Source organism: Macrosteles quadrilineatus, unplaced genomic scaffold (assembly GCF_028750875.1).
Source record: "Macrosteles quadrilineatus isolate MER2022 unplaced genomic scaffold, UCM_ALF_1.0 Scaffold_7__1_contigs__length_78375512, whole genome shotgun sequence".
In the NCBI taxonomy this organism is placed as follows: Eukaryota; Metazoa; Arthropoda; class Insecta; order Hemiptera; family Cicadellidae; genus Macrosteles; species Macrosteles quadrilineatus.
The window spans coordinates 19,074,440-19,088,840 of record NW_026542600.1 but is presented as its reverse complement, the minus strand read 5'-3'; the positions used below and the strand labels follow the sequence as shown (position 1 = coordinate 19,088,840).

The following is a 14,401-nucleotide window of genomic DNA, read 5'->3' as shown; positions in this document are numbered from 1 at the left end:
ACCAGTGTTGAGATATGAATTGACCTAACAATTTTCATATAGCCTACTTAAAGTAAGTGAATCATGACAACAATACAAAATCCAACTAGAATATGTCTTTATGGTTTTAAAAATGTTTACTCACGTTTACTGTGCTAAGCTGGAGGTACAGGCATCTGGTAATATATTACTGAGATTATTATATTTTGTTTATAACATCATCTGAACTGCTTAAAGCGCAATGAAAAGGGTGAATGAAATAACTAACTAACTATACCACTGATCGCGTCTTCCTATTAACAGCGAGCATCAGATATAAAATAATAGTATCTTGGTAATAGATTACTGAGAATAGCAAATTATTTTTGCAATGTTCGTCTGAACTGTTAGAAAAAGTAGTGAAATAACGCCGATAACGTAAGTAAGTGATACCCCCTTAAGGAGGAAGTAATAGGTGACAAAATTAATTGTATTATTTCACCTATTACCAAAAAGGTAAGTAATGTTCCTGACTATTTATTGCTGTCTCTTTTGCCATAAGGATAAAAGTAATTTGGCTTTTATATACATATATCTTAGACGATTCAACCAAAAATTTAAACTACCTACAGATATCTGATAATGATTTTAAAACAAAAATAAATACATTTCTGTATAACATAAGCTACCAACCAGTCAACCAGTTTTACTGACATTACTAAGCTAGACCTAAATGTTCAATATTTCCTTTGTTCTATGAATAGGAAACACAATATATTCAATTTTGTCCTGTTAGACACACACACTTAGACATTACAGCTAGATTTTAAAGTGTATGTCTATTTGTTGTTTTAATGATTTTATAATTTAATTAAATGCAGCTAAATCTCAATCTGTGATATTAGTTATAGATACTGTGATATTAATTATAGCTACTGTAATATCATTCTGTGTTATTAGCTTAAGAAGTCTGGAAAACTGAATAAAGATACAGTTTTCTCTTGAGTAGAGATCCTGCAGAACTCTAAATTATAAAATTATAAGCATGCCATTTTGTCTCTTGTCCAACTACAATGCAAGCCAAAAATGAGGGTGTATTTGTTTTTCGACGAAATCAATCACAATATTGTATTGTTTAGAGATGGAATAAATGACTATTCTTTCAAGATAGTCAATCATAAGCACACCATGCCTAACATGAATCACAGTTACCATAATCTCACTGTTTGTCAAGGTTTTCAAGCCTAACTCAGGTGTATTGAGAGAGAGATGTGTGAGCTCCCACTTTATTGATTGCAATTTCATCTCACAATTGATGTTTCACCCAAGTTATTTTACCAGTAATGACGATCCAATTGAATAAATAATCACCATCTTGATGGTAGGCTTCCAAAAGTAAATGGGATTGTTAATTTCTCACTTTCTAAGTCTGAACTGTTATCATAAATTGCAAATGATTTCCACTGTGTATTTCAGCATAAGGTTTAAACTTATAAATTATGATGGTTAATTGATTAGCAGGTTAAACTTTTATTTTATCACATTGAACAATATAAAACCAGGGGTTTTTGCATGAATGCTATATTTTCTGGCCAGCAGTGTTTCTATGTTGATGTTAGTTCAAAATTAATTTCATTACATAGGCCAATGTTTTAAGCTAACTACCTAATTAGATTTAAGATATTTTTTGTGGACCATAGATTAAGGAGAAGGAGTAGGTAGACAATCTAAAATAATAAATAGACAACCTGTCTACTCCTTTAATCAATGGGCGAGACTCACAAAAATGTGCTCTGTAAAGATTTTCTTATTTTGAGTATGCTTACTTAAAATAGGTATGAATTGATGATAATGAGAATTGATTAGCCTAAAATGACTTTAAGTTATCTAGATACTTTTTTTTTATAGGCAAATTTTGATAGTTAGTATCTTCTTGACCTAAGCAGATTTTTTTTACCTTAGCATAATATGGTGAAAAAACCAAATTATTTTGTACAAAAACTGTTTTTTATCAAGTTAAGTAAAACTTTTACTAAAATTGTGGTGGTTTTTATCCAAGCCTACCTGTTTCTCTTACACTTAGCGAGTAATATAATCGTGATATTTTCCTTCATGGAATGCATATTTGACATTCTAATAAACTAATGTTTTACAGAACAATAAAAATTTTGATTTTGAAAACACACACTCCTCAAGATTGTTAAGAAGATGTACAGTTAACTTACTATGATGTTAAGTGGTTCTGTATGTTAACTTCTAATGTTATGTAGTGTTTCTTGGTTACAAGATCTTAGATTTGTAAAATAGTAAATGGCTGCTGTTGTAAAACACCGTTTTAGGAATGTTTCCCTATTAGTTAACACCAAACACTTTGCCGCCAAATCCAACCAGGTAATTTTCCAGTTTTTTCATACAAATCACAAATAAACAGATGTCAAACAAAGCAAGTTATAGTAAGACTCATGAAATGGAAAAAAGATGTTTTGAATCAATAGAAATTTACTAAAGTTTCTTTGCGATTACTGGAATTGATTACATTAGTCTTGATGACATTTTGATAATGCATATGCTCAATTCATAATGAGTTAAGCTAAAATTATATATATACATTGTGGAACCTTATAAAATACTAAGGTGAACGGCTATAAAATTTAATTTATCAAGTGACTTGAACTATCAAGGTTCGAATTATTAAGGGTTTTCAAGGAAAATTGCATCTTTCAGAGGCAAAGTTTTAGGGTATAATCGTTTTTCATGTCAATACATAGGTACAATTATGGATAAAAAACATACAAATTTAAGATGACATTATTATCCACCAGTTGCAGTTTAATATTGTTATTTGTGTTCTTCCCCCATGAAGGGGCCAGCTACAGACTCTCCTGAAGGTCCTTCCAAATGTTTTATGAATATGTTTGCCCATAGTATATTCACTTGCTAATGCTAATGCAGATAGTGTGCAGGATTGTAGGTTAAGAAAATCAACAGACTTCGTTATTCTCATTTCTATTTCTGGTTTTTCACCAAACATAACAAAGAAATCATAAAAATATCTAGGTCATACATTTATATTTCATTAATATCAAAAACCAAAACAAAATATCTTCAAGTTACTTGGGCTCAAAAGCAATTCCCATGTTAAATCAAACATTAAATGTTGAAATTTGTACAACAAAATTACGCAAAACATATTTTAAATCTTTAGCGATTTTTACAATAGGAAACAACAAACCTTCTTACACTGATCATGACATAAAAAATGTATTATGTATAGAATTAAGTGGAATAATTCACTTTTTTATAGCCATTTGGAAACAAATCATTTAAAATTTAGAGGCAAAAATTATAGTGGGTATGTAAGACTATATAAATTGAATAAACCAGTCAACTTTACATTGTTACACATTTCTTAGTCCAAAATTATGTTACCAGTCCGGCAAGAACCTTGAACTTTGTATTTCAAGATCACTTTCGATGCTCAAATATATTGTATTTACCACAGTAAAAACACCATAGACCCTAACAGTGGAATATTCATTGCTTGTGTAGATATATAAAAATGAAAAATACAGACGAGAAATTCTATACATCTTAATTATACCACAATAACTTCTAAAACATTATAAATTTTTAACTTTTTTCATTTTACATTAGTGCTTGTGATGAATATTGTTAAAGCTATACTTTGTTCACAAGCTTTACCGTATTTATATATCAACTGAACATAACACATGTAAATTAATTACATAAAAAACACATAAACTGTACTTAGGTTCAAAAAAACAAAATATACAAATACACAAATCATTATGTATAATAGTGTAGAAAATTAAATATAATTCCATAAACATGGAATTAGCAAAAATCTTTCTTATAGTTTTCTATATAAAAAACTATATAGAATTTACGTTGAAAAAGATTTATCAACCTAGGCGCTCTAGCCAAGGTGGTACATGTGTACAAACATGAATTACATCCCTGTGAATAACTAACAAAAAAATTGTAAAACGCCAATTCATGAAACTTGGTTCATGAGGAGATATATTCAAATCGTTATGAGCTTTTCAATTTCTAAAGAATTGTTGGTGATAAATTTCACACCTTATTAATTTATCAATACAGTAAAACCTCCTTTAAACCCAAAATAGTAGGTTTAGTAGGGGTTTATCAATAGTAGGAAACTAGAACTGAAGTTTTTTGGAATTTTAATCGTTATCACTTAAAGATCTACAACTACACAATAACTATTTCTGAAAATAATTGATATTGGTTTCCTGAACTTTATCTATATCATGGATACCAGATCCATGTTGTTTGCTAAATTATTCGATTGGCAAAGCCAACCGACTACTTGCGCCATGGCGGACAGTTTGTTTTGCCTAGCTCATTTTCCAAATAATTTTAATTTTCTAGGACAGTATCGGATTAACGGGGTGGGGTTAAAAGAGGTTTCACTGAATAGCTTATTTTTGGATGATTGGAGACATTCTACTAGGAAGTCATATTGCTTCGCTGCTTAGTTAAAATTAGTGATGTAAAAGAAATGATCAATTCTCTATACCGATACCTGAAAAATCTATTCTCGATACCGATACCATTTTTTTAATAGTTTTACCAAAGTTTCTGAATGGATTGGTTATAAATACACCAATCCCTGTCTTTATGTCCTTCCATCAAGTATTTTTGAGAAAATGTTTTTCTCCTCGGTAACATAAACATAATTGTCGTCTTGCGCAATCACAGCAAAATCATGAACATCTCCCATGGCTGTGTAGTCATTATCATCGACTCCCGTGGTCACAAAAAATGTCATCATCGTCTTCCGTGATTGCGGCAAAATCATGAATATCTCCTGGAGGGGTGAGAACATTGTCCTCATCTGCCGCAATCACGGAAGCGTGATTGTCATCTTGCACAATCGTGGCAATAGCGGTAATTTTTCGATCACGCAATCTTCGCAGACGAGTTGGGCATCGGTATCGGAATCAACTTTTGACGATCGATTCTCGATACCGATGTCCAAGTATCTGCGGCATCGAGTATGCACCTGTCCCTAGTTAAAAAAAAAACAAAAAAAAAAAAACACTGTAATCTTATCTACTTCTCATCACAATAAAATTACAGTGTTTTAACGAACCATTATAATCCGGGAGATAAATAACAACAGTGCTAATTTTAAGATTGGAAAAGTAAACATACCCATACAGACTTCCAATACGTATAGAAACTTATGCAAGCCAAACCAGAAGTTATTCCTGATATTTCATTAGATAGAACAACAAAATTCTTATACTTTGATGAGATCAATTACGGCTAAAGTAATTCTACCAATGCTACTGCCTAAAATGATAACACACTACTGAGCAACATACAATAACACGGTGAATATTTTGTTACTAAATAGTAAAATGCCCAAAATAGTCCACAATCAATAAATCAAAATTGACAACAATAGAAATAGAATTAAAAAGGGATTGTAAGGAAAATGTAAGACAAGTATTCTTCAAATACACAATCTGTAGTATTGTGCTTTGCACAAACTCTCAAAACATTTTTGAACAGATGATTTAATCAACTACAACAAAACTCTTTTTTGAAGTGTTGCATTTATAGTATTACAAGATCATAGTAAAAAAGATATGTACGTTATTCCAGTATGAATACTTGAAAAGCACAATGGCACAACATTGGCACATTACACATAGAAAATGCCTACAATAAATGTTACAAATTTTGGTAAAGGGAATATTAAAATATTTTGGTCTATGTTCATAAGATTTAGCATAAAATATCAGGATTTGTTGGTTGCACTTGGATATTTATCCTTGGTTTTTAATGTGTCAAGCGTTATATTCTAGTATAAATTTGTGTATGTTTATTGCTAAAATATGGTGCATTTCTGAAACCACTCACAAATTCATTTTGAAAAAGGTGTAAAACGGTTTGTACTTACGATGATTGATTACAGATTATAGAGTATATATGATCTCTATATATTCTCTGGTACAGAGAGTGTTCTCTGGACAGAAAGTAACAAGTCACTTGTTAGCTTGAGCGATAGAAATAAAATGTCAAGAATAAATGCATAACGACTAACGAGTGTATAGTACAAATTTGAAAACTTTATTGAAATATTTAGATTTAGATTTATGTGTAATTTTACATCATGTATGTACATTTAATCTAGTTGTCTCTTATATTAAAATATTAACTATCACACAACACAAAAAATACTCCTGTACTTAAACCTCAGAATTCAAACATTTCTTTAAGTTCAAGCAAAAGTTTACTCAATTTTAAAGCAAATATATTCATGAACAGTGAAAGATATATAATTTATCCTCCAGTAGAAAATGGTTTTGAATACTCAGGTTTATATACAGGAGTATAGTAACCAGCAACTTCTCAAAATTAACAGAACACAGCCATATACAGTTATAAAGCAAGTTCAGATAATATTAGTAATTAGTACATAAAATAAGAATGCTCAGATTTGCTTTCTCAGTCATCACTAAAATACGCATAAATTACCAAAATTGTAGGAATAAAATATAATTTAAGAAAGAATTTAGGGAAAATATTATTGTAAACTTTGATGAAAAATTCAAAACATTAAACAAAGTGAAGTAAGCAAATTTTTATTACAAGTCGGCAAATTCTTGAACTAAAACGATTCTCAATAAAACAACATGGAAGAAAATGACATTGTAGATAACACTTTTATCACATCATAAACCAGATGATTGATTTAAACCAATACACAAGAAATCTCTTATGCATTTGGTTGGACAAGATAGGAAATAGTCCATTGATTGACTCAGTGTAGTAGATAACAACACAAAATATAAATAACAACCGAAATGTTTTTAAAACAATTTGTAAAAATAAACTTGCAATAACATTTATTAGTATATGGTGTTAATCCTTGACATAACAAAGAACTTTCTAAATATTTTACTAAAAAAGAAGTGAGAAAAAACATGTATACAAATGTAAATGGAATAGTATTAATTTTCAGAGGAGAATTTTCAAAATATTTAGCATTAAAACATCAAACAACCGATACATAAAAAAAAGAAATAATCTACAACAAAACTTGCCTAAGCATTACAGAGACTTACCCTCAAGATTATGTAGTGAAAATACAAAATAGTCATTATGTAAAAAAGAAACAAAAAACTTCTATCAGAGGTTAAATTATAAAATAACTGATCTGTGTAAAGAATATAACGTAAAAACAACAAATACAAGCCATTATTAACTGGGATACTAAAAAATTGACCGCAGTTAATACCAATAATCGCAATTGTATAAAGAAAAGATTATATCAAACAAAATACAAATACTAGCTATTATTTAACAGAAGTAACAGGTAGTATTTAAACACTGATGCCAAAAATACATACAAAAGAAATTAACCAATAATCGTGATCATAAAGAAATGATTGTGTCTTAAAAATAGTCATTATTTAAAAGGGATACCCTTTGAAGAACAACATGGGAACACAAATAATATAAAATATTATGTAAATAATCAGATAATCATGAAATATTTCAAGGAAGGAACATGAAATCCTTGAGTGTATCACATAAAAATACCATGAAGAATGTGGTATCCTTGGGTTGGTGTAGGGGCAAGAACTGCTTACTTAGCCTTCCCATCTCCCCCAGAGCCTATGGGAAACACAAAGTTAGACAGAAACAAGTTTATACAATCACTTAGAGCATTGGGAAAGTGTCAGATTACCAAAAGTAATACTGGAAATAATTAACCTATCTGCTAGGTACTAAGAAATGTCAACTTTTGATGGTTTATTATATACTCTTCTTTATTTGTACGCAATGCACAAGCACAGATAGAAAGTGTGGGGGCTCACACCCACTACAACCCCTGAAGGCTTAGTGGAACCAACACGGATCACAGAAAACCTGAGGTCATCTAGGCGACCTTCAACTTACTTTAAACAAAGAACTATAGTTCGGCCACATAGAAAACGACCTGCGCGCTAATGCTAAACCAATGCTGGAGGAGGTCGCTTTCTAAGCGGCCGAACTATAGTAATGTAGAATGAAACTGCTTTCTACTCATTACTCATTCTCACTTCAAAGCATTGCCTTAACCTACAAGGCTGTCAAAATGACCAGGCTGATACTTTTTTACGTACAAAAAATTAGATTTAATCTTTAGTCGGTAGGCTAAACAGCCTTTTGTCTTGCACTGGTCAATTCAACCCTGTGCGTCTCATCTTGGTTTGTAAATTAATGTTTCTTTTTCTTTTTAGTGCTGACTAGCTACTGTCTATATTCATTGTTTTGTTATCGGCATTAAACTATGTGTTCGATCACAAGTATGTAAAATCTGTTGCTAAACATAGAATTTAACAAGAGAAGGAGGATTGATAGTCGATCGTTGAGTGATTAGAGTCGGGAGGATGTTGAATGTTTAGTGAGGCCTGCAGTATATTTTCCAAGCCAACTTTTCAGTGAACCATTTACTGAGAGAGGCCAGTCTACATAAGTTCAACTGACAAATAATAAAACAGCATACAGAAAATACTCGTTCTAAGCATTAATTACTGTAAGTAAATACTGTACTGGGAATTACAAATAAAATTAAAAGGGAAATAGATATAAGGTTATCAGAAGGTGAACCCATCGTACTTAACAAACAAATATTGTTTTTATAGATTGTCACACTAGTTTCTGGCAAAAAAATAATAACATCAGAAACTTCTGTCATAAAATAATTGACTGTTATACAAGTACAAAAAAAACCTGCTAATCCAGCATTCGTAATAATCTGACACATTCAATAATTTATCAAGCTAAGGGTTTTCTTACATTATCTTCTAAGGTCATTCGATAGAGTAAATTGCCAAACATTGTAGATTTAACTACTTCAGAGATAAACATATGAAATAATAAAATATTTAACTTACTTAGCTAGAAAAGTCGTTTCTCATATGAAAAGAGGCTGTGAACGTTGCCCTCAGATTGCGCGGATTGTGTTCTGCGCTCGAACTTGAGCTCACCACAGTACATCATCGATCTGAAACAGAGGAGGCAAATCTCTTATTGCAAAGTACATCATTCAATTAATTATACAGGGTGTTTATTCAAACTAATATTAGGCTTATAAGACTTTTTCATGGGCTGTTAATACAAATTTACACAAAATGAAAACAGAAACTCAAATAGTTTTGTCTGAATGCCTACACATGTTCTATGTAAGCACAATTTATAAGAGGACATAAGATTGTTAAGATTTACTCAACATTGATTATTGTTTATTGAATAATTGTATGAAAATGAAATAGATCAAAATAAGCAAACAACGATGCTATATCAGGTGATTGTGGAGGCCATGCTAAGCACGATTTGGGGAACTAGAACTCCTAGTTCCACATCTTTTTCACTAGTTTATATCTTAAACACACTAACATGTTTGTAACATAAAAATTGTGCCAATGATTCAAACATAGTTTCCCCAGAAAAACGTTTGGAGTGTAGCATGAAACGCATACATAAAAGAAACTTGAAAAGAGTTTGGTAAGGATGGACAGGTCCGAAATAAAGGGAGATTTTCTGGTAAAACTTATTTCTGATCTTCGGGAGGGATTACATATGATTTAGAATTTTATCAGTACAGGATTTGTTCCAACTGTCAGCAATATAACACCATCTTGAGTGACAATAATGTCTTTGAGATCGTGAGAGATTTTCATTATTTTGCCACTATGGCAGGTGAAGATGACGATGACCCTGGAATAGTGGGATATTGATAGCGATTATTCTTGGATTAAGAATAAGACTAAGAAGACATAGTAATAAAGATTATGAATTGATTTTATTTATAATTATTGTCATTTGCAAGAACCTTTACTCAAGACTTTGAAACAAATTTGAGCTTTCCTTGTTGCACGGGAAGAAAATCCTGCCTGAAACTCTCTGGGAATTTAGGTGAAACTAGAAATTGTAAACAATAGTTATTTGTGTAACTAGTGGGCGAAGTGGCACTTTGCTGCGCACGAGAGAAATGTTTACGCACAAACCGTAGGCGAGTGCAGCAAAGGTAGTTTGCACTCGTATTACATATTATATTTTTCCTACAGTTATTTACTATAATCGTATAAATAATTAGTCTTTCAAACACTGCATAACACGTTTTTAGGTTAGGTTAAATCCAAACATTGAACGAAATGGGAATCGCTGCACCAACTGATTGTAGTCATAATATCTTTAAGAGTTGCCAACTTACTTTCAAGCGTACACAGATTACGTGCATAATAAAAGCACGCTGTTTTGTGTTATTATGTTGGAATACTGGGGTGTGCCAAAGTAAAAACTGTGTGCCAAAGTAAGGTTTTCTGTACTATAATCTGTGCAAGGAAGCCCACTTTGTAGGTTGATTGTAGGAAAAAAGAAAAGTTTATTTAATTTCAATGAGATTCTGTTTATACAAAATAATTTCAGCTAAACAAGTACTGATGACATGGTGATCATTTTCCACTAATATTGATGTTTCTTATTCTTGCTGCATGCAGTGATGATAAAAGCAGCCGCTCAGACAGGTTTTTGGCAACTATTGCAAATTTCTAGGTCCCATGCGAAATGCATCTACGGTTCAAAGAATTTTCCTGGTCATAAAAACCCACGTACAATTCATGAACTCGTCTGGTTACCTGAGGAGTGAGAGACTGCGAGCTCCGATATCCTGACAACCATGTCTCAGACCACACTGCAGGTACGGCAGGAACCTCAGAACAGAGCCTTTGTCTACGATGGAGCCACTGACTCCCTGCGCCACCTTCAGCTTGTCCATCTCACTGTAACACCACTATATTATAGCAAACTATACAACATAGCTAGGCTAGAATACTAACCTCCGTCATTGACTTTAGATACTGAAGTAGGCATCGTTACAGGGTGTCTACTACATTCTGGATAAAAAATTCACGGACGATTCCCGTACATTTAAGGACACTTTGTCGCAACCTTTGTCAGTGCGATTACCAAATATATTTTCCTGATTTGTCAAACTGTATTAATCTTGTTCTTCACTGTAGTTGTACTAGAGAGAAAAGTAAGTAATAATAGACAAGAGTTAAATTTAAAAATAGAAATATATTGAAATGAGACAAATATTTACTTTGGGTAAGGCTTTATAGTGTAACCACAAATACTAGAAAAATACCGGTATGGATCATCAACATAAACAAATGACGTTTTTGGCCCGTATCCTATACTAATAGCAATAGCATTAACATATGGTTTAGACAGTTCCATTTAAACAATGATAAATCACAACTTATAATAATTAATAATATTTCATACAACATATTTAAACAGTATAACTGGTAGGTAAGGTGACACCAGTTATCATCATCTCCCCCGATCGCAACAACACCGGTATGCATATTTTGCGATTTCGGTGACACCGATAATCGTCTCCCACAATCGCGGCAACAACCATGAGCATATTTTGCGGTTACGGCAACAAAATGGTCTTCTGCAATAGCGGCAATACTGTGAGCATATCTTGTGGTTTCGGCGACACCGATAATAGTTTTCTGCGATGGTAGCAACACACATTTCCATATTTTGCGGTTTTGGCGACACCGTCAATCTTTTCCCATGATCACGGCAACATCAGCGGTAGTGTTTTCGGTTAACCGACGTTTCCGATGACCGGGCTCCAAATTCCCGGAGGTTTGGGTTAATTCCTGGAGTTTTCCAGGATATTTCAAGGAAAGACAAAACTCCCGGAGGTTTCCCGGTTTTCCCGAATTTCCTGGAATGTAGACACCATGAAAATGTTCGTAGTTGATGTGAGCAAACAGACTATGCTGATCTAAATTGGAACCAATTTCTGTCAAATACAAGAACTTTTTTACCAAGTCGAACTAATGTAATGACTTATTATGAGTTATAGCAACTGTTATGATCCATCTACTTGGTAAGCAACAAAAAATGAGATAGAAAATAAGAGTTGTAGACACTATCACATTCTGAGACTGGCTCACAGAACCATGTTTAAATAAAACATTGGCGACAGTTGGTCCATATAGATGGGATGTCTTATTTAGTATCCAAAGTGAATATTTATATTTTAACACTGGTCATTCTAGGGACCCATCTTTCAATCTATAGGCACTGGAAATAACAGGTATGATATACAGAATATGACACCTACTAACCCTATATGGAAATATACAACTGTGCTAAATGTCAGCTAAAAATTACAGTAAGTTTCAAGGATAATAGGGGTACTTATGATAAAGGTTTTGAAATGAGTTTTATGTATTTTACAAAATATATAGATTGAATCATTTAATGTGGCGAGTGGGGCACACATTCACATTAGAACACTTCCCTCACCACCATTGTTTTTGTTATTTTGTATTTCCATCTCATGAAATTTCATTAGATATAATTTAATATAACTATTCAGCGTAGGGGAAAAGTGGTGGAGGAAGTTTTCTGTTCTCTTGCACTACCTAACCTATATGTCATCCTAATTCACACGACCTTTAACGCAATACAAAGCAGGGATACAATTAATTTTTAGATTTTTTTCTGATAAAAACATACCCCCCAAAAAATAAAAATTAGATTAGATAACATTTTATATTTATGCTATATAATTGTTATACAACTATATTATATATTTAAATTAAGAGTTTAATGATTAAATAATCTATACATTTTAACTTTGCAAAGTCAATAACCCTTGAATGTTTTAATAGTGTAGGCCCTATGTATTATTATTGTTAAATAATTATTTGATCAAATTAAACCACAGTTTTTCAGTTCAAAAACTTATAGGCTATTTGGATTTTATATCTCATTGATTTAGATTTTTGATACCATTTAAGTTTTTAAGTACTTTTTTAAGAAAAAAAAACTACTTGAAGGGTTGAACAAAAATAATTAAAAATATGTACACTCAATATTTTTTTGTTGCTAATTTGGGGGTTTTCAAACATTTTATTTATCTAGTGAGAGGGTTCCAAACTTGAGATGTATTTACAGTCACACACAAACTACTCGGTGTTGAGGTAAATGAAATTGACGAGTTCTGTTGCCAAGTAAGACAATAACGACTTACAAGAATTGTTTATTCTTTAATCCAGTATTTTTCTTTCCACCCCAAGGGCCCAGGAGTCTACAGAACAAGTTTATGTTATAATGTATTCTGCATAAATTTGTTAACAAAATCAACTAGTCCTAAATCAACCACTCGGGGAAAATAAGTCTGAGTAATCCACTTTACTATGCAAAAAATGAGAATTTCTAAAAGATGGTATTTGTTTATGTTGGCTGGATTTTTTTTTCAACAAAATATCTCAGAAATTTTACTACTTTACCACAGTATCTTTAATTAAGAGAGGTTATGAATACTATTAGCACTCACTGTGTTTTGGAAAGGCTTCTCAAACTAATAGAATTTGATTTAATCAGTATTAAAAATCTACAACACAAAAGGTAGAACCCCCCATTAAAAATATACAGTAAGAAATCCTTTTACGAAGTGCTGCTGCAAAGTTACAAGACTGTTTATACAATGCGAGCCTAAACATCAACCCAGTATGTGTTAATTTGCTGAAATTTTGGCTTTAAAAATCCAAGTCGGAAAACAAACTTAACTTGTTCTACTAACTCACTGCCTTCATTCTCGATAGTGATAGATTGTTTGAAACATGTTTGTGTTGGGAAAAATGTATTGAATTTTGTTGTGTTAGAAAAATTGTAGAACCAAGTGTTATTTGGTTGTGAATCCTAGAGGGTTCACTCATTTATTTCTAAATGAGTGAACTATACTCATTTACATTAGTATATCAAAACTAATGTATGAGAAAGATTTTGAGGATATGCGCACCAGAGGTACTGCACATGACTTGAACTTTACATCATATTGCTCTTACTTTTTCAAGGATAGACTTTATCTTTTTGAGATTTAAGTAGCCTAGCTATCAACTTTAATTTTATACATTCTTATCATTTGTAAGTTGATATTACAAACTCTCCTCTTAAAATGTTTAACTTTGCAACAAAGACTATTAGTTAATTCAAAAAGAATAGACTGTTTAGTCTAAGCATATTTAAAGTTATTGAAACAACTATATTTTATTACTTACAGTTTAATGGTACACTAATATTCATAAACCTTTCCATTTTGAAGAGTTTAGGTACTTTTCGAGTAATTATATTTGATAAAGTGTTTACAGTGTGTAGAAATTGAGTTTTGCAAAGGTGGTAATTATGTTTGGTTATCTTCTTTATACAGGGTGAGTTTTAATTGTCCCCCCCCCAACTTTTTTCTACATTTTTTCAAATATCAATCCCAGACCACTTCCAAACATTGTTGGGTAGTAAGTACTTCATTTTGACAAGGTGGTCATTTCCGGCCGCCATCTTGGATCCGCCATATTGGATGCAAAAT

At 31.9% G+C, this 14,401-nt stretch overlaps 1 protein-coding gene across 2 annotated transcripts in view; it reads right to left on the bottom strand.

Annotated features, from left to right (window-relative positions):
* Positions 1 to 2,955: 2,955 nt before the first annotated feature.
* LOC128997884 (inosine-5'-monophosphate dehydrogenase 1-like) overlaps positions 2,956 to 14,401 on the bottom strand; it is a 32,156-nt gene continuing 20,710 nt past the window's right edge. For both annotated transcript variants that reach the window (XM_054423664.1, XM_054423663.1), the window contains 3 exons: positions 10,641 to 10,784; positions 8,898 to 9,007; positions 2,956 to 7,632 (listed from right to left, as the gene is read on the bottom strand). In XM_054423664.1, coding sequence (XP_054279639.1) covers positions 8,902 to 9,007; positions 10,641 to 10,784 — 250 coding nt within the window. In that variant the 3' untranslated portion in view covers positions 2,956 to 7,632; positions 8,898 to 8,901. The remainder of the gene's footprint in view (positions 7,633 to 8,897; positions 9,008 to 10,640; positions 10,785 to 14,401) is intronic.